The sequence below is a fragment of the Opisthocomus hoazin genome, chromosome 5 (assembly GCF_030867145.1).
Source record: "Opisthocomus hoazin isolate bOpiHoa1 chromosome 5, bOpiHoa1.hap1, whole genome shotgun sequence".
Classification (NCBI taxonomy): domain Eukaryota; kingdom Metazoa; phylum Chordata; class Aves; order Opisthocomiformes; family Opisthocomidae; genus Opisthocomus; species Opisthocomus hoazin.
This window is the reverse complement of record NC_134418.1, coordinates 709,302-735,334: the sequence shown is the minus strand read 5'-3', so window position 1 is coordinate 735,334 and position 26,033 is coordinate 709,302. Positions and strand designations below refer to the sequence as shown.

The window sequence follows — 26,033 nt, the reverse complement described above, 5'->3', positions numbered from 1 at the left end:
CTGGAAGCTGCTCTCAGGTCTCCCCGCAGCCTTCTCCTCCCCAGGCTGAGCAGCCCCAGCTCTCCCAGCCGTTCCTCCCAGCAGAGGGGTTCCAGCCCCCGGGTCATGGCTGGGGCCTCCTCTGGCCCCGCTCCCACAGCTCCAGCTCTGCCCTGTGCTGAGGGCTCCAGAGCTGGGCGCAGGGCTCCTGGGGGGTCTCAGCAGAGCGGGGCAGAGGGGCAGAATCCCCCCCTTGCCCTGTGCCCACAGTGTGAGCCAGAGCTCGTGGCCCCAGCGACGCGGGGAGAGGCTGCGGCTCCACGAGGGCCAGGAGCTGCTGCACCCAGGTGCTCCCCAGCGCAGATCCGGCCACGGACCAGGGGCCTGGACCCACCGGATGACTGCCGCCCTGGCCACAGCCCTGAGGACACCGAGCCCTCCGCTCGGGAGGCCACACGCCGTCCCACAGCCAGAGCTCCCGGCAGACACGAAGCCCCGCGGCACGGACGGTGCAAACACCCCTGCACCAGGACCTGCAGCCTCAGCAGGCGCCCGTCCCACACCACCGCCCACCCCGTGCTGCCGGAGAGCCCGGGAGGCCCAGAGGACCCGGGGCTCGCGCTCCGAGCCAGCCAGGGCAGCGCAGCGGAGCCCGAGCAGCCCGGCCGTGCTCCGGAGAGGCAACGGCAGCAAGGACGCGGCACCACCGCCCTGCCCGGGGCTCTGCGCACCCGCGGTCGCCATCGCAGCCCCAACGCCTCCCGTCCTCCCCCCCGCCGGCGCAGGGGCTCCGGCTCTCGCCAGCAGCAGAGTGTGGGAGCGCCGTCCCCAAGCCCCGCTCGCTCCGGCCCGCAGCCCCAGCGCCCGCTCTGCCTCCCGGGCAGGCGTCTGCAGGGCATCCCCCCGCCCAGCTCCTGGCCTCCACCTCGGGAGGACGTCCCAGGGTCCCCCCTCCAGCCTGCCCACGCCCCACGGCCGCCGCAGCAGCGTGCCAGCGCTCTGGGGACGCCGGTCACGCACCTCCGGCAATGCCGGACACGATGGAGGCAACCCCGGAGGCCGGGGCACCGCGCAGACCCTCGATGGTTCGCTTCGACTGGTTGTTCAAGCGCTGCTTCAGCTCCACCTTCTCCGACTCCAGCTGGTCGATATCCGCCTGAAGAGCATCCATGGTCTCCTCAAACTCCCTGGGAAGAGCAGACAGCGCCGCGGTGTAGCCGGAGACGCTCCTCCCTTGGCTGTTCTGCCCAGTTCTCACCCTGCCAGACCGCCCTCCCCCCGCCCCGCGGGCTGCCTGCCCACCGGCTCGCTCTGCCACCAGACCGCGAGTGCCAACGGACGCTGGGAGCATGGTGGGAACGCGCCAGGACGACGGCCCCCTGCGCAGGAGCATCCGAGCAGGGCCTTTCCCAGGAGCCCTCTGCCAGCCCGCGCTCTGCCACGCACCACCGCAACGCGCCCATCCCCGCGGATCCCCCACCAGCGTCCCCCTGCACCGACCCTCCCGGCCGGCCGGCCCCCGCCAACAGCGGCCCCGGCTCACGCTTACTTCTCCTTCTTCTTCAGCAGCGTCTGGGTCTCGTCCAGCTTCGTCTGTATCTTCTCCACACGGTCATCTGCGTCCTTGGACGCGCTGTCCAGCTTCTTCTCCAGGAGGCTGAGCCGCACGTTGGCTTCGCTGAGCTCCTCGCCCTGCGGAGCCAGGGAAGGAATCAGAGAGCTCCAGGGCCTTGGGGATGGTGGGCACCAAGAAAAGCTCCTCACAGCGCCTGGTGCAGAAATCACAGCTCCTGCCCACGCTGCACCTACGCTTGGCACCCATCACCAGCACCCCCCGTCCCAGAACGTCGTTGGGGAAAGGCCAGGACAGGCTCTGGCAGGGAGGCACCAGCACCTCCCTGACACCCAACGTCTCCAGGAGGAGAGCTGGCTGGGACTCCAGACACCTCCACGGGCAGCGAGTCACTGGAGCACGAACGTGACAGCACGGCGGCCAACAGCTCTCCACCGACCCGCCAGGAAGGCAGAGCTCAGCTGAAGAAGAGGAGCCCAGCAATGACCCGAGGGCTGGAGCCCCTCTGCTGGGAGGAGAGGCTGGGAGAGCTGGGGCTGCTCAGCCTGGGGAGGAGAAGGCACCGGGGAGACCCAAGAGCAGACTTTCAACACCTACAAGGGGCTGGTAAGACAGATGGGGACAGGGAAGGTCTGTAGTGACAGGAGATGGCTTTAAACTGACAGAGGGGAGATTCAGACTGGATGTAAGGAAGACATTGTTTGCAACAAGGGTGGTAAAACTCTGGCCCAGGTCGCTCAGAGGTGGGAGATGCCCCAACCCTGGGAACATTCCAGGCCAGGCTGGACGGAGCTCTGAGCACCCTGATGCGGTTGAAGATGTCCCTGCTAATACCCATAAATATCTGCAGGGTGGGGGTCAGGAGGATGGGGCCAGACTCTTCCCAGTGGTGCCCAGCGACAGGACAAGGGGCAGCGGGCACAAACTGAAGCAGAGGAAGCTCCAGCTGAAGATGAGGAAGAACTTCTTCCCTCTGAGGGTGACAGAGCCCTGGCCCAGGCTGCCCAGGGAGGCTGTGGAGTCTCCTTCTCTGGAGATATTCCAGCCCCGCCTGGCCGCGGTGCTGTGCCCCCTGCTCTGGGTGACCCTGCTTGGGCAGGGGGCTGGGCTGGGGGACCCCAGAGGGCCCTGCCAGCCCCAGCCACGCTGGGATTCTGTGCTCACTGCAGGGGGGTGGACTGGATGGCCTCGAAAGGTCCCTTCCCACCCAAAGCAGTCTGTGATGGTGTGGTTCCATGAACAGCTCACCTTGATCTTGAGAGACTTTTTCAGCTCCTTGATGACTGTCTCCCTGTCCTCCAGCTTCAGCCCCAGCCCCTCAGCGTCGGTGATCTCTGCCCGCAGAGCCGCTGCGCGTAGCTCGGCCGGTGGGGTGGGCTGCAGCGGAGACCAGAGGAGCAAGATGCAGAACTGGTATTTCAACAAGAATTCCAGCAATCGCAGAAGGGGCCACATGGCAAGAGGGGGATCGCTCCCGGCCTCCCCAGACCCTGCGGGCCACCGCCGCACGTCCCCAGCTCCCTGCCCCGCACCCTCCCAGGCGACAGCCTCCTGCCGGGGCAGGCACGAGCCGGACTGCGGGACATTACGGAGCAGCTCAGATGCGCTGGCTCTGCCCGAGACCCCTGCAACAGCCGAAGCCCACCTTGGTCTGTGACCTGTCCGCGTCGTATTCTCCCTCCTGCATAGCCGTGGCCATCTTGTTCATGGTGGCGATGAGGATGCTGCAAGACTGGCGCAGACACTCGTAGGGGCTGATGCCCTGGGTGCCGTAGATCTGCAACGGACGGGGAGAAAGTGGCAGGTGGCCCCGGGCTGGGCTCGCAGCCCCCCTCGCAGCCCCCTCCCCGCTCCCCACAAGCTGCCACCGGCCTCGAGAGGCCGCAGAGCCCTGGGTGCGGCCGCGAGGACAGCGCAGAGCAGGGGACCACAAAGCCCTCGCATCCTGGCGGTCCCTGGCCGCGTTCCCGGAGCTCACGGGCAGGTCTGCGGCGCCGAGTGAGACGGGCCCTGGCCTTGCCCCGCCGCGGCAGGACACGAGGGGCCGTCGGGAAGGGGGCTTCCCACCTGCTCGCTCGCTTTGAAGGCCAGATCCTCCAGCTTCACCGCCGGCAGCCCCTCGTTCTCTGCCAGAGGAGCAATCATCTGCGCCCCGGCCGCGGCCACCTCCTGCAGCACGGCCACCACCCAGGTCAGGTGCTTGCGGCAGTCCAGCAGCGTGTCCGACACCTGGGGGTGGGGACAGCAGGACGCTGGGGTCAGGCAGAGACAAGCGGGCTGCTTTCCAGGCGGCTCCCCGGGCGCGGGGAAGCTCCTGGCTGCCCGACGCTTGCCTCGCCCTACTCTGACAGTTCTGAAGCTTACGCAGCGTCACTAGGAAGATGGGAAACACCAGGAAAGACAGAAAGCAACTCAGGGCTGGAGAAGATGAGGTTAAGAAGTCTTGTTTAACTTCTTCATCAATGACCTGGATGAAGAGTAGAGTGCACGCTCAGCAAGTTTGCTGATGACACCAAACTGGGAGGAGCGGTGGACACAGCGTCAGGCTGTGCTGGCATCCAGTGAGACCCGGACAGGCTGGAGAGCTGGGCAGAGAGGAACCTGATGGGGTTCAACCAGGGCAAGGGCAGGGTCCTGCCCCTGGGGAGGAACAACCCCAGGCACCAGGACAGGCTGGGGTGGACCTGCTGGAGAGCAGCTCTGCGGAGAGGGACTGGGAGTGCTGGGGGACGACAGGGTGACCATGAGCCAGCAGTGTGCCCTGGGTGCCAAGAAGGGTGATGGGATCCTGGGGTGCATGAGGAGGAGTGTGGGCAGCAGGGCGAGGGAGGTTCTCCTCCCCCTCTGCTCTGCCCTGGGGAGGCCCCATCTGCAGTGCTGGGTCCAGTGCTGGGCTCCCCAGTTCAAGAAAGATGAGGAGCTACTGGAGAGAGTCCAGCGCAGGGCTGCGAGGATGAGGAGGGGACTGGAGCATCTCTGCTACGAGGAGAGGCTGAGGGAGCTGGGCTTGTTCAGCCTGGAGAAGAGAAGGCTGAGAGGGGACCTTCGAAATGCCCCTAAATATCTGCAGGGGGGGGGTCAGGAGGATGGGGCCAGACTCTTTGCAGTGGTGCCCAGCGCCAGGACAAGGGGCAACGGGCACAAACTGGAGCAGAGGAAGCTCCAGCTGAACCCGAGGAAGAACTTCTTCCCTCTGAGGGTGCCGGAGCCCTGGCCCAGGCTGCCCAGGGAGGCTGTGGAGTCTCCTTCTCTGGAGATATTCCAGCCCCCCTGGCCGCGGTGCTGTGCCCCCTGCTCTGGGTGACCCTGCTTGGGCAGGGGGCTGGGCTGGGGGACCCCAGAGGGCCCTGCCAGCCCCTGCCATGCTGGGATTCTGGGATTCTGTGATCCTGGCGAGCAGCACGAAGCCCAGGACACTGCCCCCCGCCCCAGCTCGCAGCGTTCTCCTCCGCCTGAGCAGCCGAAGCAGGGCACTGCCCGGCAGCGCGCTCCCTCCCGGGGGTCCGCAAGGACAGCCCTGCCCCACCAGCGTCGGACGCCAGCCCAGCTCAGCCCACAGCTCCCAGTGTGTGGCGGGCACGGCCCCAAGTGGGCGGAACGAGGGTGCCCTGCTCCGCCAGCCAGCTCACCGCCTGCCCGAAGCCCAGCGCCGCTGGGATGCCCGGAGCGTCCGTCCCGGGCATGCGGCGCCTGATCTTCTTGCAGAACTGGCGGATGTCGCTGCAGGAGGTCTCCAGGTCCTTGAGGAGGATGGCAAGGTCGGAAGCCTCCTGCCCAGCCTGGGGAGCAGAGACAGGGCCTCAGACAGACCGACGGAGGGACCGTGGGCGAGGGGAGCGCAGCGCGGCCAGCCCCGGCACGTCCTACCTGGAGGAAGGATCGCAGCCGGCACACCTCCACCCCCATGCAGTCCAAGGCACTCTGGGTGAACTGCGGAGCACAGACACAGCTCCCGTCAGCGCGGGGCAAGGCAGAGGGCTGCGCCGGGGCGAACCGGGGCTCTGGTCCCGGGCATTTCAGGACAGGCCCTCTGTACACCCCCCTGCCACGACTCCAGGATTTACGGGAGCAGGAAAGCAGGCGGGGGCATTCCGGCCATTTCTGGTTGCTCCGTGGGGCACAGGACACCGGTCCTTCCCCTGGAAGCGCAGGGCAGTACCACATCCCTCGCACGCAGCGGGTTCTCCACGCTCTCCTTGCTGCTCCTCCACCCAGCCACCCGCAGGGCAAACGGCCCCACGTCCTCTGACCGGGGAGCCCACCCCACCCCCGTGCCCCCCCAGGCAGCGGGCGCTGCGGAAGAGCGACTGCAGCGGGGAGAGGGGGAGAAGAGGCACCGCAGCTCCCCAGATGATCTCGGGTGGGGGGCAGCGAGGGCACAGGCAGGAAACCCGCGACAAGGGAAGAGCCAGGCCCCGCGGCCCCGCTTCACCTTGATGTGGTCGGCCAGCTGCAGGGTGCAGTCCTCCGCCTGCTCAGCCAGGTGGATGCTGTACAGGTGCTGCGGGGAGAGACCGGCAGAGATCAGCACCCCTCAGGTGCTTCCACACATGCAAGCAAACAAAACAAACTAGGAAATACATAAAAAAACCCCAAACACTGAGAGTTTGGCCCAGTTTTTGGCTGGAAGTGAAACTCCCGGAGCGACCCCCCCGAGCCCCTGTGAACGCTCTGCCCGCCGAGACAGCCGCTGGCCCCTCACTCCAAAGGGTCAGCGACCCCGACCGCGGGCTCAGGACGGGAGAACCACGTCCCTCCTGCCTGCGTCCTCCCGGGGACCGAGAGCGCAGCCCCCAGGGGACACAGCCACAGGCGCGAGCTCCGGAGGGGAAAAGCACCCAAAGGAACGTGCTACCAACGAGCTCATTCACGGCTTGTCGACGTGGCACGCGAACGACGTCTCCACGGGCACCGTCTCCAGCTGCGGCACGCACCGGTGAGGTGGCACCGGTTGCCCGCGCTGCGGGTCCGCCACGCCCCGAGCTCGGCCACCAGCCCGTGGCTCTCGGCGCCGCAGACCCACCTGGTAGTACTTGATGGCTTTGGTCAGCGGCTCCACGTTGACCGTCTCGTCCAGCTGGTCCTTGTGCAGCAGCTCGATCAGGAAGTCCAGCGAGCGCTCGTGGACGCTCATCTCGGGGTACAGCATCCCCACCTTCTTGTACACCTCCACACTGCACTTGTTCAGGGCCCTGGGGAGGGAACGCAGACACAGTCGGCTTGGCTGGGGCGGGCACGTCCAGTCTCAGACCGCTGGAACCCCCCAGGACCCCCAGCGGGACCCCAGGAGCACCCTGCAGCTAGCGGGCGGTTAACGAAGGTCAAAACATCGGCAGAAAATCACAGCATGAAATTGGAACCTGGGAGCTGCGGGAAAGGGAGCCCCAGGACAGAAAACCACCCGGGGCTGTAAGCCAGCCGCCGGTGCCGGAGGCAGGAGGGGGCTCTGCGTGCTCGCCAGCCGCGCCGGCGCAGGAGCAACGGGATCTCTCGGTGCTCTGGTCCGAACCGAGCAAGCCTCGAGGCGAGCAGCCTCCCCGCTGCAGCCGTCGCGGTGCCCGACGGCGTTTCCCGGTCCCCGAGGAACCCCCTGGCTCCACAGAGCTGTCAGGGCACTGCCCGGCGCCGGGCTCACGCAGCCTGACCCTCGGTGAAGCCCCTGCACGGGACCCAGCCCGGGGCACCGGTGGCAGAGGGCTGCAGCGGAGCCCAGAGTCAGGCCCAGACGCAAACAAGCTCAGCAAGAGACTGGGAAGCACCTCGGGCCGGGCAGACAGAAAACCCACGTGGTGAGGGTACCCCTGGCCTCAAGGCACAGCCACGGGTGAACAGGGAGTGGCATCCCTTCACGTGTCAGTTCTTGGGAGGAAAACAAGGACGGCGTTACGAGAGCACAGAATCCCAGGATCCCAGCATGGCAGGGGTTGGCAGGGCCCTCTGGGGTCCCCCAGCCCAGCCCCCTGCCCAAGCAGGGTCACCCAGAGCAGGGGGCACAGCACCGCGGCCAGGGGGGGCTGGAATATCTCCAGAGAAGGAGACTCCACAGCCTCCCTGGGCAGCCTGGGCCAGGGCTCCGGCACCCTCAGAGGGAAGAAGTTCTTCCTCATCTTCAGCTGGAGCTTCCTCTGCTCCAGTTTGTGCCCGTTGCCCCTTGTCCTGTCGCTGGGCACCACTGGGAAGAGTCTGGCCCCGTCCTCCTGACCCCCACCCTGCAGATATTTAGAGGCATTTCCAAGGTCCCCTCTCAGCCTTCTCTTCTCCAGGCTGAACAAGCCCAGCTCCCTCAGCCTCTCCTCGTAGCAGAGATGCTCCAGTCCCCTCCTCATCCTCGCAGCCCTCTGCCAACACCCCCGCCACAAGCCAACAAACGGGATCCCTCAGCTTTTTTCCAGCGAGGCTGCAGAGGGTCTCCGTGCTTCCAGCCGGGGACGCGGGAGGGAACCGCGGGCGAGGAGGAGCGCTGGGTACTCACTGCTCGTATTTGTGCAGCGTGGCTTGCAGGAGGCTCAGCGAATAGACCAGCCCGGCAGCAAAGCTCAGCTGCTCTCCGGCAGCGCCCCGGAGACCCGTGCGCTCTGCGCAGTTCTCGTTCAGGTCGAACTTCTCCTGAGCCTGTTTGCTGATCAGCTCGGCCTGCCGGGGAAGAGGGAGAGCCTTAGAGCCTTCCTCCGCTTGCTCTGACCCGTCCCGCTTCGCCACAGAATCCCAGAATCCCAGCGTGGTGGGGTCGGAAGGGCCCTCTGGGGTCCCCCAGCCCAGCCCCCTGCCCAAGCAGGGGCACCCAGAGCAGGGGGCACAGGATCTTGTCCAGGCGGGGCTGGAATATCTCCAGAGAAGGAGACTCCACAGCCTCCCTGGGCAGCCTGGGCCAGGGCTCCGGCACCCTCAGAGGGAAGAAGTTCTTCCTCGGGTTCAGCTGGAGCTTCCTATGGACCAGCCCAACACCTCCCTCGTCCCCAGCCCCAGAAAGAAAGCTTTCCTGGGAAGGATTCCCGCAGAGGAGAAGCGGAACGAGCAGGAGAGCGGAGTGCCAACGCCCCGGTCAGTGCCGCGAGGCGCCGAGGCTCACGCCGCCCTGCCCGAACCGCCCGGCTCGACCCCCCGGGACAGAGCCGAGCGCTCCAGCCGCTGACCCGCCGGCTGCCCCTCCGCCCAGACCGCCCCGAGAGCTCTCCAACCAGCAAACGCTCCAAACCCCAAATTCAGCTGGGACCCAGAGCACAGCTGCATCGCCCAGAGGGCCGTGGCACAGCCACCGAGTCCTGGCTGGCCCAGACGGCACAGTGGGCTGAAGACAACGCGCCAAGCCCCACCAGCCCGGCGCAGGAGCTGCAGAGGAGCACCCGGCAGCTGCGCCAGCTCGCCCAGCCCGGCGGGAGCCGAGGCACCCGTCCCACCTTGCAGATGAGCCGAGGGATGAGCAGCAGCACCAGGACGCAGTCGTGGTCCCCGCCGTGGCGCAGGAAGCTGTCGGGCATGAAGGAGGTGAGGAGGGAGACGTGGCGGTTGGCCTGCTGCACCTCCATCTGGCGCAGCTCCATCTCGATGGCCTGCGGGACACGCGCCGTCAGGGCAGCCCCAGCGCCTGCCCCCAGCCCCCAGCCCCTGCCCCCAGCCCCTGCCCCCAGCCCCCAGCTCCTGCCCCCAGCCCCTGCCCCCAGCCCGCGCCGCGTCTGAACAGCAGGGACCTCCTTCTCCCCGGGACCCAGCCAACGCTCCCGGGAACGCTGCTCGTCATCGCCAAGGGGTGCTCTGCGCAGGGACCCAGGGCCTGCTCTGGAGCTCTGGGCGGACCTCGCCGCGAGCACCGCTCCTCTGTGCTCGCAGGGGTTCGCCCTCCTGGCAGCAGCCACCGTGGGACCAGCACTGCTTACGCTGTCAGCTCCGAGCGCGCCCTCGCACAGGACATCTCTTTTTTATAGAACCCCAGACCGGTTTGGGTGGGAAGGGACCTGACAGACCCCCCAGCCCACCCCCCTGCCACTGGCAGGGACCCTTCCCCCAGCCCAGGCTGCTCCCAGCCCCGTCCAACCTGGCCTTGAGCCCTGCCAGGGAGGGGGCAGCCCCAGCTCCTCTGGGCACCCCCAGAGTGAAGAATTTCTCCCTCAGCTCTCCCCTAAATCTCCCCTCTCCCAACTCAAAGCCATCGCCCCTTGTCCCCTCACCCCCTGCCCTTGTCCCAGCCCCTCTCCAGCTCTCTCGCAGCCCCCCCAGGCCCTGGCAGCTGCTCTCAGGTCTCCCCAGTGCCTTCTCCTCCCCAGGCTGAGCAGCCCCAGCTCTCCCAGCCTCTCCTCCCAGCAGAGGGGTTCCAGCCCCCGGATCATTGCTGGGGCCTCCTCTGGCCCCGCTCCCACAGCTCCAGCTCTGCCCTGTGCTGAGGGCTCCAGAGCTGGGCGCAGGGCTCCCTGGGGGGTCGCACCCCGAGTTTTGCACCACAGTATTTGAAGTTTGACATTTCTCTTAGGAGAACGGCGCGCTGCCGTCCCCCAGCACCAACCGCCGATGGTCCTGCACTGCTCCGCATCACAGCCCCCTCCCCAGGTCCCCACCGGGCAGCAGGAGCCCTGTGCCACTGACGGGCAGCAGCGCCGTGGAAGGATCTCGGGGCCAGAGGCAGAGCAGTGGAGTCTCTGCAAAGCCCACAGAATCCCTGAATCCCAGCACGGCAGGGGCTGGCAGGGCCCTCTGGGGTCCCCCAGCCCAGCCCCCTGCCCAAGCAGGGTCACCCAGAGCAGGGGGCACAGCACCGCGGCCAGGCGGGGCTGGAATATCTCCAGAGAAGGAGACTCCACAGCCTCCCTGGGCAGCCTGGGCCAGGGCTCCGGCACCCTCAGAGGGAAGAAGTTCTTCCTCATCTTCAGCTGGAGCTTCCTCTGCTCCAGTTTGTGCCCGTTGCCCCTTGTCCTGTCACTGGGCACCACTGCAAAGAGTCTGGCCCCGTCCTCCTGACCCCCACCCTTGAGATCCATGACAGCATGCCAGTCGTGCGAGCTGTCCCACCACGTTTCTGTGATGGTGACCAAGTCGTAGCCGTCCTGCTGGGCAATGGCTTCCAGCCCCTCCTGTTTCCTGCCCATGCCACGTGCGTTGGTACAGACCCCCGTGAGCTGGGCTGTCAGTCTCCCCCCGACCCTGGCACGCCAAGCCTGGGCTTGTCCCCAGTGAGCCGGGCACTGTCCCCTTCCCCCTTCGAGCCCAGTTTAAAGCCCACGCCAAGCCCCTGGCACACCAGCCACACCGAAGCAGAGGCAGAGACCTTCTCCCTCCGGATGAAACCGCTCTGCTCGAGAAAGGCTTCCCCGCACACGTCCACACGCGCACCAGTGGCAGTCTGTGTGTCACACGCCGCTATCTTCCTCTCTTCCATCATCTCCCTCCCAGCGCCCGGCAGCCGCTCAGCCCGTCCGCACGGCCGGCACGAGCACCGCGGGCCAGCGCCAAGAGCCGTGTCCCAGGGCCAGCCCCGCCGCGCGCGGAACACGCACCCACGCGCCGGTGCCGTGCCCCGGCGGCACCGCTCCGGGAGCCCCGCGGACGGGAGCACACGCACGCGGTGCGGTTCACGCGCCTGGCGCGCGGCTCTCTCGCGGGCCCTACCTTAGCATGGGCTTTCGTCTCCGCAAATTTAATCTTGAAGTCGAACATCTCCGGAGGAGGCTGCTGCTGCTTCTCGGCAGATGCTTCTTGCTGACTCATGAGTTCTCGGTTCACGTCCTGAGCACGGAAAGCAGCTGTGATGAGAACGGCGGAAAACCAGCGCAGAGGAGCTCCGTAACCCCACAGCCGCCGCGGTACCTCCCCACCCCACCCAACCCCCACGAGCCCCCTTCCCTGGGGAGGGCAGGGGAGCGCCGGGGGCTCGCTGTGCAGCACAGCGATGGGCGGAAGCACGCAGGAGAAATGGAAGCGCTTCCCAAACGCTCGGCTGACAGCAACGGCGTCTTAAAGCCAGGAACCCACACCGAGTCGTCACCCACCCGCGCCTCTCGCTGCAGCAAAGCCAGGAGCGCCGAGCCCGGGGCCGGAACAAGCCGGCGCGGTTCTGCCTCTCCCAGGCCTGGGCTCCCAGGCCTGGAGCAGAAGCAGCGCAGCAAGGGGATGCGACAGCCGCGCGTTGGCAGTGTCTACAGTGGTGGCTTCAGGAGGGACGGGCAGGGCTCTCGGAGGTCACGAGAAGCACTGCTGGAGGTCCCCAGCGAAGCTCAACCAGGAACGCGCTCCCCAGGCACCAGCCCTCCGCGCCGTGCCCGTCTCCCAGCAGGGCCAGGGCAGCGTGAGGTCCCTGCCCGCCTCCTCGGGCAGTGCCTACACAGGCTCGGTCCCCGCGTCGCCGCGGTGGGCTCCGGGAGGAGCACGGCTGCACCGGGACCTGCCCCGCTGCGGCGCGGGGAGCCGCCGAGGGCCGCACCTGGAGGTGTGCCGTCAGCTCCCTGTACTTCTTGATGGTCTGCTGGTAGTCGGCCACGGTCTCCTGCGCAGCCTCCACACGCTTCTCCGCCTCGCGGACCCGCGCCGTCGCCATGTCCAGCTGCTCCCGCAGCTCCAGCTCGGTCTCCCGGGCGTTCTCCTGCAGCTCATCGTTCATCTCGTTCATGGCTTCCTGGCAAGGAGGAGGCAGCACGGACGCGGTTACGCTGCAGCCCGGCGGGCGAGGGCAGCGCGAGGGGCACCCCGGGGTGCCCGGGGCACATTCTGCAGAGCAGCAGGGTGCGCCGCTTGGCAGCGGCACCGGGGGCAACGCCTGCAGAGAGGGTCCCCGGACCCCTGCCACCGCTGCCGGGCAGTTCCCGGAGCCAGGCAGCCGGCTGGCCCAGCCCCGCGCCGGGCACGGAGGGAGCAGCGCGAGCCCCCCAGCAGCAGCCCCCGCTCCAGAGGTCTTACCAGGTCCCCAACAGTCTCGCGCAGCTCCCGGACCTTCTCCTCCAGGTCTAAGTTCCTCTCCGTCAGAGTCTCCACCATCTCCTCAGCACCCAAAGCAGCATCCACCTGCGGGCACGCATCGCATCACGCTCCCACCCGGAGCTCGGCAGGCGGCAGCAAGCCGCTCGGAGTCCGTTTACGCCACGGTGGGATCACTCTGGTGCGCTGTGGGACATGGCTGACAAATCCGTCTCCCCATCCCGGGGTGAGGGTTTGCCAGGCGCTGCCTAAGCTCCCTCCTGACAGCAGAGAACAGCATCCCCCAGGAGAGCAAACACTCAAACCAGAGCAGCTGGCAGCCCCAGAGGGAAGGGCACGTGAAGGGAGAGGCTTGGCTCTGGCTCGTGGAGCAGCTGCAGCATCAGGGCACGAGGCTGAACGGTTCCAGGCCAGCGTAAACGACGCTGACCTTCAGGATGAGTCTTGGCAGACTTGTGACCGTGCTTTCCGAGCTCCGTCCCCGCCGAGGACCCAGGCGAGGGGTTACACGCTGACAGTGTTACGGGAGCAGGGGGCATTTCAGCCTCTCTGCACTAAGAGGCATCACCTCCAGCCCACCCTCTCCGTAACTCCGGCTAACGCTCACAGTTCCCTCCAGAACAGCACTTTGGAGGAACGGCGCAGGCTGCTCTGCAGTGAGCGCAGATCCTCCCTGGGGGCTTCCCACGGGCTGCCCCACACCTGCACCGACATCTCAGCCTGGCCAGGAACGAGCCCCACGGAGATGGCCCGGGCAGGAAGATTTGATGGCTCAGCACTGAGCAAGCAGAAACACGGATGGCCCCCGGAAAGCAGGACGTACCGCCCGTGTCCGGCGTTCAGGAGCAGAGGCCAGCGCAGTTCCACTGCTGGAACAGGGCTTGCTTTTGCACAGGGACCCGGCAGCGTTAGTCCCTGCAGTGGTGCCACCGAGCGTGGCTCTCCAAGAGCCACTGACAAAGCCAGGAGGGGGCCCAGGCTCGCCTGACAGCAGTTGCTTGGTGCCCCAAATGGCCCCAGCCTTCCCCTCCCCGCCTGTCCTTCGCCCCCTGGACTCACCTGCTCCTTCAGCTCATCAACCGTCTTCTCCGCCTGCTTCACCTCCTCCTGAAGCTTCTCCCTCTGCTGACGCAGGGACTCCAGCTCCGTGTTTTTCTTCTCCATTTGCTTCTGGAGCTTCACGTGTTCCTGCTTCTCTGAAGCAGACAAGTCCCGCATCCTTTGAGAGAGGAACCAGACCCATCAGAAGCCCAGCGGAGGCCCAGGCACCAGAGCAAGAGAAGCCGTTCCCTTCCCAGACACCGCTCCCGGTGGGCACCAGCAGAGCTGAGACCCCCGGCCGTGCCGGCGCTGGCTGCCCATCGGCAGTGCCAGCAGAGCTCCTTCGGAGCCGCTGGCAGCCCCTGCCCGGTGGGGACGCGAGCCGCGTCCCCAGAGCACAGCTCATCAACAGCGAGGGAGCGGGGCGAATCCGTGCCCGGGACGGGACCTTCCTTTGAAAGAAGGAGAGCGATAGGGGACGGAGGGAACACGAGAAGGCAGAAGAACAGAGGCAGGGAGGAGAGCAGAGCGGTAAGTGGGACAGGCTAAAGCGCACAAGGGAAGAACCCAGTGAGCGAAGATAAATGAGCCGCATTCACAGCCTCTGACAGCGGCGGAGAGGAGGTCAGCAGCAGGAGCAGGACAAAGCACGGGCACGGGAAGGCGAGTCGTCGTGCCCAGAGAACAGAGCTGTGCTTCTGCGCCGTCCGAGGCCCCGTGGGACAGCTCTGCCCGCAGCCCAGCAGGGCCTGCCCAGGGGGGGCTGGGAGCCCCCCTCCCTCGGACCTTCCTCCTGCCGCCCACCCAGCCCACACGGGTTGGGGACTCCCTGCGAGGCAGCTTCTTGTGCTTCCTGCCAGGAGGGGATGCTTCCACCTCAGAATGTTTGGGGTTGGCAGGGCCCTCTGGGGTCCCCCAGCCCAGCCCCCTGCCCAAGCAGGGTCACCCAGAGCAGGGGGCACAGCACCGCGGCCAGGGGGGCTGGAATATCTCCAGAGAAGGAGACTCCACAGCCTCCCTGGGCAGCCTGGGCCAGGGCTCCGGCACCCTCAGAGGGAAGAAGTTCTTCCTCATCTTCAGCTGGAGCTTCCTCTGCTCCAGTTTGTGCCCGTTGCCCCTTGTCCTGGCGCTGGGCACCACTGGAAAGAGTCTGGCCCCGTCCTCCTGACCCCCCCCCTGCAGATATTTAGAGGCATTTCGAAGGTCCCCTCTCAGCCTTCTCTTCTCCAGGCTGAACAAGCCCAGCTCCCTCAGCCTCTCCTCGCAGCAGAGATGCTCCAGTCCCCTCCTCATCCTCGCAGCCCTGCGCTGGACTCTCTCCAGTAGCTCCTCATCTTTCTTGAACTGGGGAGCCCAGCACTGGACCCAGCACTGCAGCTGGGGCCTCCCCAGGGCAGAGCAGAGGGGGAGGAGACCCTCCCTCGCCCTGCTGCCCACACTCCTCCCCATGCACCCCAGGGTCCCGTTGCCCTTCCTGGCACCCAGGGCACACACCTCCTCTACAGGCCGTGACTGCCTCCAAGCTGGGGCTGCTCTCTGCAGCCGAGGCAGCACAGCACCCTGCGCGCCCCGAGCCGCAGCCACAGCAGAGCGAGGCAGGACAGCGCGCAGCAGCACGCTCAGAGGCACCCGCCGCAGCCCCAGGCTGCAGCACTCCAGGCTGCCAGAAACCAAGCCCCAAAGCCCCAAGCCCGGGCTGAGGGGCTCGTCCAGGGACGGCAACAACCCGGCCCCCGCGCTGAAACCTCGAGCGGGAGCTGCGCGGGAGGCGTCTGCAGAGCTGTCCCGCACAGGCTGCTCGGACAAACCTGCCGCTGGAGCGCAGGGACGGCACGCAGCGGCCTTCTGAGGCGTCTGATTTTCTCCCAACACACACTGGCCCCCAGAGACAAGAGATTCTCCCTTCTCTGCTGCACGTGTAAAGGCGGAGCAGAGCTCACAGCGACCTGAAGCCAGCGAGCGGCTCTGGAGCAGCGTCCGGATCAGTGCCCTGACCCAGCCCGCTCTCAGACCGAGACAGCGCGGGCGGCCGTGGGCAGAACCTTCACCGGCAGCACGGCAGCCTTCGGGGAGCGCAGGCCGTCTCCTACCTTACAAGAGCTTCCTTCAGCCTGGCGTTTTGCTCCTCCAGCTGCTTGACCTGGTAGCTGGATGCCGCTCCGTCCGAGCCTGCGACACAAAGGGAGCATCGTTCTGCTCGTGCAGAAGCAGCAGCTGCCGAGCAGGTCCAGTCCTCCGAGCACCGCGCGACGTTACGAGCACCGGTGCGAGGACAGCTACGGGGAAACACGCCGGTCCCTCTCCTGCAGCTCAGCAAGCCTGAAGCCTCGCGCTCAGCACCGGCGCTCGCAGGCCCAGAGAATCCCCGGTGCCCCCGAAGCCCGTTAGCGCAGATGAAGACCCCCGCCCCACCCCGCAGGCCGTACCCGAGCGGCCGCGGGGCCACGGCAGAGCGACACGTCGCTGCATGCCCCACGCGCTCTCAGCCCCTCCGGCCCTCACAGTTCAGTGGAAGCAGACTGAAATCACAGAGGCTGCTCATCTCAGAAACTCCTGCACCTCCCTGCAGACTCCTCCTGCCCTCCCCGCACTTCCCCAGACCCTGGACACGCCGACCCCACCGTCCCCTCCCTCCTCAGCCTGCCTGCCCCATCATCTGCGGCTTCCACCGCTTTGGTTTTGTTTCCAGGTGCAAGCGTACGAGGGGTTAGAGGCTGGATGGCTTCCTGCTGCGTGTGGTTGTTAAAGCTCCCCTCCAGCAGCAAGAGCAAAGAGGCCCCAGGGGAACCAGAACAAGGGTAACGCGCTGGTCTGCAGCTGCGCTCGGTGCCAGGCGGGGAAGGTGGCTCGGTGAGCACCAACAGCAGCTGCGTTCCCTCCCGCACAAAGCCTGTCCCCGCCAAACACCCTTCGGGGTGGGATCCCCCATCCCCGGGAAAACGACGAGCATTAAAACGCAGCCTGGGCTCCTCCACGCCCACCGAATCCCAGAATCCCAGCACGGTGGGGCTGGCAGGGCCCTCTGGGGTCCCCCAGCCCAGCCCCCTGCCCAAGCAGGGTCACCCAGAGCAGGGGGCACAGCACCGTGGCCAGGCGGGGCTGGAATATCTCCAGAGAAGGAGACTCCACAGCCTCCCTGGGCAGCCTGGGCCAGGGCTCCGGCACCCTCAGAGGGAAGAAGTTCTTCCTCATCTTCAGCTGGAGCTTCCTCTGCTCCAGTTTGTGCCCGTTGCCCCTTGTCCTGTCGCTGGGCACCACTGGGAAGAGTCTGGCCCCGTCCTCCTGACCCCCACCCTTCAAATATTTGTAAGCATTTATAAGGTCCCCTCGCAGCCTTCTCTTCTCCAGGCTGAACAAGCCCAGCTCCCTCAGCCTCTCCTCGTAGCAGAGATGCTCCAGTCCCCTCCTCATCCTCGCAGCCCTCCGCTGGGCTCTCTCCAGCAGCTCCTCATCTTTCTTGAACTGGGGAGCCCAGCACTGGACCCAGCACTGCAGATGGGGCCTCCCCAGGGCAGAGCAGAGGGGGAGGAGACCCTCCCTCGCCCTGCTGCCCACACTCCTCCTCATGCACCCCAGGACAGGAACACCCGGCCCCAGACTCGAAAGCGCAGCAGCTCCGTCTCTGCCTTCCCAGCGCGGCCGGGACCCAGTGACCACGCAGCCGAGCGGCTGCCGCTGCCGCCCCGGCGTGCTGGCCGTCCCCGTGCCTGCGGGCAGGGCCGGGCACGCAGCAGGGAGCTCCAGCGGCTGCCGGGGAAGCGGCAGAGGCACAGCCCCAGCCCCGCTGCCACCTCCACTGCCCTGAAGCAGCCCAGCGTTCCCCTCCCTTGCGCGGCGCGACCCAGGCTGAGCCCACCCGAAAGCTGCCCCCTTCCCACCTTTCTCTTCGATCTCGTGCTTCAGGATCTCCAGGTCCATGGTGAGATATTCCACCTTCTCTTTCAGGGAGTCCACCTCCTGCTGCAGGGACTCTGCTCGCTCCTCTGCCATCTCCTTGTCCAGGGTTGCCATCTCAATGGCGTCGGCGGTGTCCGCCATCTCCTCCATGTAGCGCTCCTTCGCTTCCAGGGCATCTTTGGCTTCCTGTGGTCAAGCACACGCGGGTGAGCAGACGCTGGAAGCCCAAGGCCGGCGACGGGGAGACCCCTCTCTCTCTCACACCATGAGCCTCAGGCAGCTACGACTCCCAGGGCTCTCCCAGAGGAGGATCGAGCCCAATTAACAGCAGCTTATCGGGGCTGAGCGGGGAAGGCCAGCCCACTGCCAGGGCTCCAGGAGACAATCCAACAAACCACTGGGGACACAAACCAAGAATCCACCCTGCAGAACCAGGGCAGAGAGAAGCAAAATCCCCTCTGCCAGCACGGCTGGGTCCTGCCGTCCGCCTGGGAGCCCCAGGCACAGGCGCAAAGAGCAGGTAACCCGTGCTCGTGGCGAAGGGAGCGAGGGGAAGCACCAACCCGCAGCAGAAAGTCCAGGTGACACCGCTGAGCCCTGCCTGGGGAGCAGAGGGGCCACAGGAGAAACGCTGCTCCTTACCGAGCGACGCGGAGCTTCGCCAGCTCCAACGCCCGGCGGCTTTCGCCGGCAGCGACTCCAACCAACCAGCCCCGCGGGGCAGCCGCTCAGGGTCTATCGGTTCAGCCAAAGGGAGAGGAGTTTTAATAAATTATGGTCCATGTCAGGCAGTGGGGAGCAGGACCCCTCCGGGAGGCCCCCGGAGAGAGGAACGCACCGCAGAGCGGGCCGGGACAGACGCGGCGCACGGGAAGGGAGCGCCCGTTGGCACCCCGGCGCCGGCGCCGCGAGGACTCGCGCGCCCAGCTGCGGTGGGCCGGGACCCCCGCGCGTCGCCCGCTCCACGCCCCGCGCCAGCCCGGTCCGGCCGTGCCTCGCGCGTCCCCCGGGACGGAGACTCCGCACGCCTCGGAGCAGCCTGCTCCAGCGCTCGACGCCCTTCCCAGGGAAAAGGCGTTTTCTGACGTCTGCACCACATTTTCTGTGCTGTGGTTTGCGCCCTTTCTTCTTGCGCTCCCGGTGGGCCCCAGGGAGGGGAGTCTGGCCCCGTCTTCTCCACCTCCCCCCCCGGTATTTCCACGCCGAGCAGCCCCTCGCGCAGCCCCCGGCCGGCCCCGGCGAGGCCCCGCGGGGCTGCACCCACCCGGCCGCCGCTCGGAGCAGCCAGAGATGTTCCAGCCTGCTTCGGCCCGGTTCCCAAACCGGCTTCACGCTGCTCATCAGCGCCGTACGACCAAGCGAAACCTTTCCTTAACGCTGTATCTAAAACAGAACCACGCTGGGACGTAACCGCCCCAGGCCCTGAGCGCATACGGGCGCGCGCTGCCCACTTCCCAGGGTCACAGCACGGTTTGGGCTGGGGGCACCTTGCAGACCACCCAGCTCCACCCCCAGGTGCTCAGCTCCCCGCCGCAGCTCCGGCTGCCCGAGCTTCAGCGCAACGCAGCAAGCAAGAGGAGGGACAAGCTGCCGCTTCACCCACACCGCGGAGTCAGGGACCAGCCCTTCCACCGCGCCGGTGGGGCAGCTGAAGAACTGCTGAAGACATCCAGGCACGGGGACAGCTCAGCCCCCTCGGTCAGCACCGGGACAGACGCGCGGACCCCGCGGCACCCCCAGCGAGCCTCCTCCTGCCGGGCTGGCTCTCCCAGCTGCAGCGGAAACCTCGACACGGCGAGGCTCTTACGGCTGCTGGAGTCCACCGGTTCCTGAAGTCAGCTGCAAGGTCTCCAGGAGCTCGACTTCAGCTTTTGAAGGTGGGACTGGCGGTTTGGCAGCAGGTTTGGAGTCTGCGCGGTGCCTCTCTCACGGCACGCGGCTGCTGCCACACTCGGCCACCCCTCCTGCGAGCCGAGCTGTGCGACGTGCTCCTCAGCCACCACGCTCCGCATCCCCCCTGGTGAAGGAAACCCCTCTCACGCCAACTTCTCTCACGCGCCCAGGACTGAACCTTGCACTGAGCGAGGAACCGGCTCGGGGACGGAGCAGACGCTCTGCCCCGAAGGCCAGGCTGTCCGACAGACGGGGCGGGCAGGCAGCAGAAGGCAGAGCGAACCCCAGGACGCACAGAATCTCCGGTACCTGTGCAGGACTGCGAAGCCCACCCAAAGGCCCTGTCTGCTCCGGCATCGAGTGTGGCTGGAGGACGAAGCCATGGCTTCAGCCCTGGGACAAGCAGCGTGTGCCACCACCCCGATGGCATCGAGTGTGGCTGGAGGATGAAGCCGCGGCTTCGGCCCTGGGACAAGCGGCGTGTGCCACCGCCCCGATGGCATCGAGTGTGGCTGGAGGACGAAGCCGTGGCTTCAGCCTCGGGACAAGCGGCGTGTGCCACCGCCCCGATGGCATCGAGTGTGGCTGGAGGACGAAGCCGTGGCTTCAGCCCCAGACAAGCGGCGTGTGCCACCGCCCCGACGGCATCGAGTGTGGCTGGAGGACGAAGCTGTGGCTTCAGCCTCGGGACAAGCTGCGTGTGCCATTGCCCCGATGGCATTGAGTGCGGCTGGAGGACGAAGCCGTGGCTTCAGCCCCGGACAAGCGGCATGTGCCACCGCCCCGACGGCGCAGACCCACAGGCACTGCACCAAACACGCAGCGCTCTCCGCCTGCGTCTGGGATTGGCACCGGCAGCTCAACACCCAAGTCAACATTGACATTGGGGAGAACAGCGATACGCGAGGTCAGAGGCCACTTCACGGCCTGGCACGCGCTCCGGAGGCAGGACAGCGCACGGTCCAACGCGAGCGGACACCTCACAAAACCCCCCTGGTTTCCAGCGACGGAGCCCCGGCAGCAGCGACGCGAGCCCCAGGACCGGAGCTCCCGGCTCCCCAGCGACGCTCACCTTTTTGGCCTCCTTCAAACGCTTCTGGAGATCAGCCTGCTGCTCTTGCATTTTGCTCTTCCATTCCTGCACCTGCTCCAGCTGGATCTTGTACTTCTCGAGCTCTTTAAGCTTCGCTTTGTCTTCATTTCGCTTGATCTTCAGGGTCTCCAACTTCTCCTCCAGGTCCCTGACTTGAGAACGCAAATTTTCCTCCTCCTGCAAGATCAAACCAAGAGTTACCAACAGGAGCAGCAACGTCCTTCGGAGAGAGCCCAGGCACGTGAGTTGACCCCGCACGGCAGCCGACCCGCCGGCGAGCCTGCGCTCGGGCGTCGTCACCGGGGCGGTCTGAGCAGAGCGGGTCGCGGAGCTGCAGAGCCCGTCCGCCGCCTCAGCCCGCTGGTTTGTCCCGCACACGCAGCGCGTGGTGGACGTGCCCGGACACCCTGGCAATAACCTGCCGGCTGGCAGAAGGTCCGGAGCACCTTGCTCTTGGCTTCACTGGGATCTGTGGCTGCCCAAATCCTTTAAAAAACAACCCCCCCAACGCCCCCCCCCCACTAACACATCCAAGCCCACCCTTGGGTCACTCCTCCGCTGCTCCTGCCCAAGGCAGAGCGACGCCATGCCAGAAACACGCGTTCACGGCCAGAGCCAGACCTCGCGGCACGCTCCCGCCGAGGCCGCGGGCGGGACGGCGCGGCTGCCACCCGCCAGCCCGAATCCTGGGCCGGTCTCTGCCGTGCAGCCCAGGGCAGCTCACGCAGGCAGCCCAGACCTTCTCCGGGGCTCCTCCAGCCCGTGACCCGCACAGAGGCGAGCGCCTCGGGCTGCTCCCGCAGCGCTGCTGGGACCAGCCCCGCTCTGAACTCACCCCCTTCCGCTCCCAGGGCGTTCGGGCTGCGCTAGCCGGGCTGCGTCGTGAAAGCAGCCTCGCCCGTAGTGACAGGGAGGGCTGGAGGGGGACACCGACACCAGCACGCGCTGGTCCCGGCGCGGCCGCACAGCGACGCAGCACTGCAGCTGGGTCCTGCGGCGTTGTCTCGAGAGCAGAGCCAGCGGAGGCCAGAACGAAAGCCAGCGCGCGGAGAAGGGACACAGGGCTGCATGAGGAGGAGTGTGGGCAGCAGGGCGAGGGAGGTTGTCCTCCCCCTCTGCTCTGCCCTGGGGAGGCCCCATCTGCAGTGCTGGGGCCAGTGCTGGGCTCCCCAGTTCAAGAAAGATGAGGAGCTACTGGAGAGAGTCCAGCGCAGGGCTGCGAGGATGAGGAGGGGACTGGAGCATCTCTGCTGCGAGGAGAGGCTGAGGGAGCTGGGCTTGTTCAGCCTGGAGAAGAGAAGGCTGAGAGGGGACCTTCGAAATGCCTCTAAATATCTGCAGGGGGGGGTCAGGAGGACGGGGCCAGACTCTTTCCAGTGGTGCCCAGTGACAGGACAAGGGGCAACGGGCACAAACTGGAGCAGAGGAAGCTCCAGCTGAACCCGAGGAAGAACTTCTTCCCTCTGAGGGTGCCGGAGCCCTGGCCCAGGCTGCCCAGGGAGGCTGTGGAGTCTCCTTCTCTGGAGATATTCCAGCCCCCCTGGCCGCGGTGCTGTGCCCCCTGCTGTGGGTGACCCTGCTTGGGCAGGGGGCTGGGCTGGGGGACCCCCAGAGGGCCCTGCCAACCCCACCATGCTGGGATTCTGGGGTTCTGGGATTCCCAGCGAGGTGCCAACGCAGCCCCCGCGGGGGTCACGTCCCTCCTGCGTTCCCAGGGGAAAGGCACTCCTGACCCACCTGAAGACCCAGGCAAGGCGGGCACGGCGTTTCTGGAGGGCTGTGCGGTCACCGGGGACCTGCCTGCACCGCTCGAGCAGCACAAAGCCGGGGCGCAGCCGCGCGTGAGCTGCCCCCGCGGAGCGGGTTAGGTGGGGGCCGAACCTCGCGGGCAGCACGGGGAGCGGGGACAGCCCTTCTTCCCACCAGACCGCGGCTTTTCCAAACCTCTCCCTCAACGCACAACCTCCGAGCGAGCTCACGCTGTTAATCCTCTGCCCTCATGCCCCCAGTCTTTCACGAGCTCTACTTTTCACTAATTAATACAAAGCAGGGCGGAAGTAATGAAAAGCGATTTTGAAAAAGATCAAAAATGGAATAACTCTGCTGATATAAGTATTAGAAACACCCAACTTTGGGAGATATCGGAGCTCTCCACGCGGTCTTTGTATCCGAAGGGGGAAGCGTTCCCTGAGCGCACCCACCCCCCGCTCCAGCCCACCCAGCACCACGGCTGGGGGGGCCAGCGCTCAGGTCCCCCTCCGGATTACCGCGGTCGAGCTGTCCCCTCCCCAGCCAGGCTGAAGCTCTGACTCAGCGCCTCGGCCCCCCGCACGTCTCCCCGCCGACCCGCCCCGATGCCGCGTTTGTCCCACGGGAAGGGAGAACACGCAGCGGGAACCCGGCTGCGCTGCGGCACCCTGCTCTTCGGGAGCCTCTTCCCAGCCTCGGCGCGTCCGCCTCTGCGCTCGTCCTCGGCCAGCTGCCCCCCGCGCCGTGCCGCTCCCCTGCGCCCGGCCGCGCTGCCTGTCCCGCAGACGCGGGGCCCGAACCCGGCACAGCCTCCCGGGCGGTCACGCAGGGTCCCGTCAGAGCACCTCTTCCTCCCCATCTCACAGAATCACAGAATGGTCAGGGTTGGAAGGGACCTCTGTGGGTCACCCAGTTGGAAGGGACCTCTGTGGGTCACCCAGTCCAACCCCCTGCCGAAGCAGGGTCACCCAGAGCAGGCTGCACAGCACCTTGTCTCCTCCTCCTCCTCTCCTCTGGAGCCACCGCCCGCCACGCCGCAGAGCCCTCCGCTTACCTTCGTGGGCGAGGGGACCGGCGGTGCCACCGGAGAGGTCAGCGAGGGGGTCGGGATAACCGGGGCCACCAGCGGCGTCTGCGCCGGCGTGCTGGGCTCGCTGCTGCTCATCTCCCCGCCGGAGGCGGAGGCTGAGCCCGAGGGCCCGGCCGTGCCGCTGGACGCCGCGGAACTGGGGGTCCGGGTGGGCTGCAAGACAGCACGGTCAGGGGAGAAAGTCAGCGGAGCAGGTCCCAAGGGAGACAACGCGTCCACGGCCCATCCACCCCCCGCACCCATCACCACCACCTCAGCCACTCCGATTTCCTCGGATTTTGGCCAACCCCCACCTCCCAGACCGCGTCTCCAGCACGGATGAAGCCCGGGGTAAAATCTGGGAGGTGCTTTAGGCTCCCACCGATGGCCGGGACGGGGACCGAGGGGAGCGGGGACGGGGACCGAGGGGAGCGGGGACGGGCCCCAGCCCAGCCTCAGCTGGGGTGCTTCCCTCAGGGGGGGCTGAGGCGGGCACCAGCCCCTGCTCCGGCAGAGCTCGGGGACAGTGGGGACAGCAGCGGCAGAGCAACTCGGCTGGACGGAGCACAGCCGCAGCCGCAGCCGCGCCGGACCCAGGGACCCAGGGACCCAAGACCGGCACTGCCGCAGAGACTCCGGGCAGCACCAGCGCCGCGATCTGACGCCATGCCGGGAGGAGTCTGCCTCGGCCAAGAGATAATTCACAGAAAATCGGTCGTTGAAGGGAGAGGTAAAATTTTATTACGTGGTCAAAAACCAAAGGGACCTTTTCCTGAGCGCACAAGCCCTGCTTCAGGCCTGAGACCGGAGTCGTCCCTCTCCTCCCTCCTGCAGCAGCAGGGACAATAAAGATGTCCTCTCCCTACAAACCCTGCTGCCACCTCTACCCCGCCGCTGCCGCAGGGCCAGACCCCTCTCCCGGCGCCTCACGCCCCGGGGTCCCGGGACACGAGGGCAGACCCTGCCGAGCGCGTCGGAGGGGACCAGAGCGGGGACCCTGGCCGTGCCTGCGGTGTGGAAACCCGCGCCGAGGCCTCCGTGCTGCAGCTCCAGAGGACGAGGCAGCCGCACCCCGCGGCGCACCGAGACGGGCTCTGGCCCCTGCGCGTCCCCACCCCTGGGACGCAGCAGGACACAGCCGCCGCTCAGCCCTCGCAGGAGCCGCAGCCGCGTGCTGCTGCGCCCACGCACGGGAGCCACCGCCACCGGCAGCTCGCTGGGGACACGCCGCGGCAGCCAGGCCAGCTGGGGGGACGCAGCACCCGGTTTTAGGGGAGCAGAAGGAGGAAATGGAGGAGCAGGAAGAGTTCCCCGGAGCCCAGGGAAAGGCAGCGCAGCGTGGAGGACGCCGGGCCGCAGGGAGCTGCTCCAGCAGCGCTGCCCAGGCTGCTCACGGCCGGCTGGGGATCTGCGCCCGCCGCCGGAGCGGCCGCAGGACGTGGACACCGGGCACTCCCTGCCGTGCTGCCCCCGGGTCTCCCACCGTACCTAATTCTAGGCAAATCTGAGCTGACTGCAACGCCTGAAACGTCCCACGGGCAGGCAGGGGCTCGGCCGTCCCTCCCAGGCGCGATCCCGGGGACGCTGCGAGCCCCGGCCCGGGGACCGTCCCCACGGCACCAAGCCGCAGACGCGCTGTCTCCAGGGAACACACTGCTTGAAACAGGGACACGGGTTTCGTTCCCGCTGCTTTAGGGATTCAAAGCCCCTCGCGGAGGGAGCCTTCAGCTTCTGCGGGGCAGAGCGGCAGCGCCAGGGACGCTCCCGGTACTGCTCCGCCGCTCACGGCACCAGGAGAGCCCGAAGCCCTCGGAGACCGCGGCTGGGCCCCGGCCGTCGGGGTCCGCGAGGGTCCGAGGGACGCGCTGCCTCCCAGACAGGGCCGAGACGCAGCACGGCGTCTCCCGAGCCCTCTGCACAGCTGCTGGGCAGCCTCCACCGCGGTTCCACCGCAGATCCGCTCCCAGGAACCCGGGGAGGTCCGAGCTCAGGGGAGGCAGCTGCCAGCCGGCTCCGTCCGACGCGCAACGGCTCGGGAGGGGGTCTCAGCGCGGCAGGGTGCCCCAGCACACGGTCAACACGGGCAACGGCTCTGCTCTCAGCACGCAGGCAGGGGGGTCTTCAGCTCCGCCTAATGCCTGCCCGGCGTCGAGCGAGGCCAGAGGCGCGGGAGGAGGTCACGCAGGACATCCACTCACCGCTCCTCTTTGCGGAGAACGAGAACGCCGCTCAGACCGAGCGCCGTGGTACGCGACCCACTGAGGGCTCCCCGGGACTTGCCCCGGTAAAGGGCAAGATCCCAGCTGGGACTGGAAACTGGCTGAAAACCCACGCCAGCACACAAAAGCTGCTTACCTTGAGCTCGCCTCGCTGCGAAAGCGTCACGTGGAGCGACAGCAAAACGCTCGCTGTGTCTCACGCGCTTGGCAGGGGGTTGGAACCGGATGATCTTTAAGGTCCCTTCCAACCCAAACCACTCCATGATTCTAAACTTTAACCTGCAGAAGGAGTGGTGGACTCCTCCTCACACTGCGTTCGTACACTTCTGTCACACTTTTGTCTTCCCGCGAGGTCCCGCTCAGCCTGGCTCGGCCCTGCCCTGCCGAAATGGCAGCTAACGAGGTCTCTTCAGAGGGCAACGCTGGGGCTGGCAGCCGGGACCCCAGTGCCCTGGGACCGAGCGAATCCGCTGCGGCCCTGGTCTGAGTTTCTCACAAAAGTCAGTGAAAATAAAGCCCTCCCTGCAGTGTACCCCTGCACAGACCAGAAAAACCCCTGCTCACCGTTCACAAACCACCACCTGGTTGTCCTAGCGCTGTCTGAGGATTCCTCTCCCTTGT

The 26,033-nt window shown here is 66.9% G+C and overlaps 1 protein-coding gene across 8 annotated transcripts in view; it reads right to left on the bottom strand.

The window, feature by feature from the left end:
• The window catches only part of DCTN1 (dynactin subunit 1), a 78,914-nt gene that overhangs the window by 5,438 nt on the left and 47,443 nt on the right, over nucleotides 1–26,033 (bottom strand). For all 8 annotated transcript variants that reach the window (XM_075420201.1, XM_075420198.1, XM_075420197.1 and 5 more), the window contains 19 exons: nucleotides 23,179–23,367; nucleotides 20,355–20,552; nucleotides 17,371–17,575; nucleotides 15,583–15,661; nucleotides 13,511–13,670; nucleotides 12,434–12,538; nucleotides 11,961–12,152; nucleotides 11,150–11,266; nucleotides 8,950–9,102; nucleotides 8,025–8,185; nucleotides 6,576–6,744; nucleotides 5,985–6,053; nucleotides 5,420–5,482; nucleotides 5,182–5,331; nucleotides 3,620–3,781; nucleotides 3,198–3,329; nucleotides 2,801–2,929; nucleotides 1,529–1,671; nucleotides 1,000–1,166 (listed from right to left, as the gene is read on the bottom strand). In XM_075420201.1, coding sequence (XP_075276316.1) covers nucleotides 1,000–1,166; nucleotides 1,529–1,671; nucleotides 2,801–2,929; nucleotides 3,198–3,329; nucleotides 3,620–3,781; nucleotides 5,182–5,331; nucleotides 5,420–5,482; nucleotides 5,985–6,053; nucleotides 6,576–6,744; nucleotides 8,025–8,185; nucleotides 8,950–9,102; nucleotides 11,150–11,266; nucleotides 11,961–12,152; nucleotides 12,434–12,538; nucleotides 13,511–13,670; nucleotides 15,583–15,661; nucleotides 17,371–17,575; nucleotides 20,355–20,552; nucleotides 23,179–23,367 — 2,743 coding nt within the window. The remainder of the gene's footprint in view (nucleotides 1–999; nucleotides 1,167–1,528; nucleotides 1,672–2,800; nucleotides 2,930–3,197; nucleotides 3,330–3,619; nucleotides 3,782–5,181; nucleotides 5,332–5,419; nucleotides 5,483–5,984; nucleotides 6,054–6,575; nucleotides 6,745–8,024; nucleotides 8,186–8,949; nucleotides 9,103–11,149; nucleotides 11,267–11,960; nucleotides 12,153–12,433; nucleotides 12,539–13,510; nucleotides 13,671–15,582; nucleotides 15,662–17,370; nucleotides 17,576–20,354; nucleotides 20,553–23,178; nucleotides 23,368–26,033) is intronic.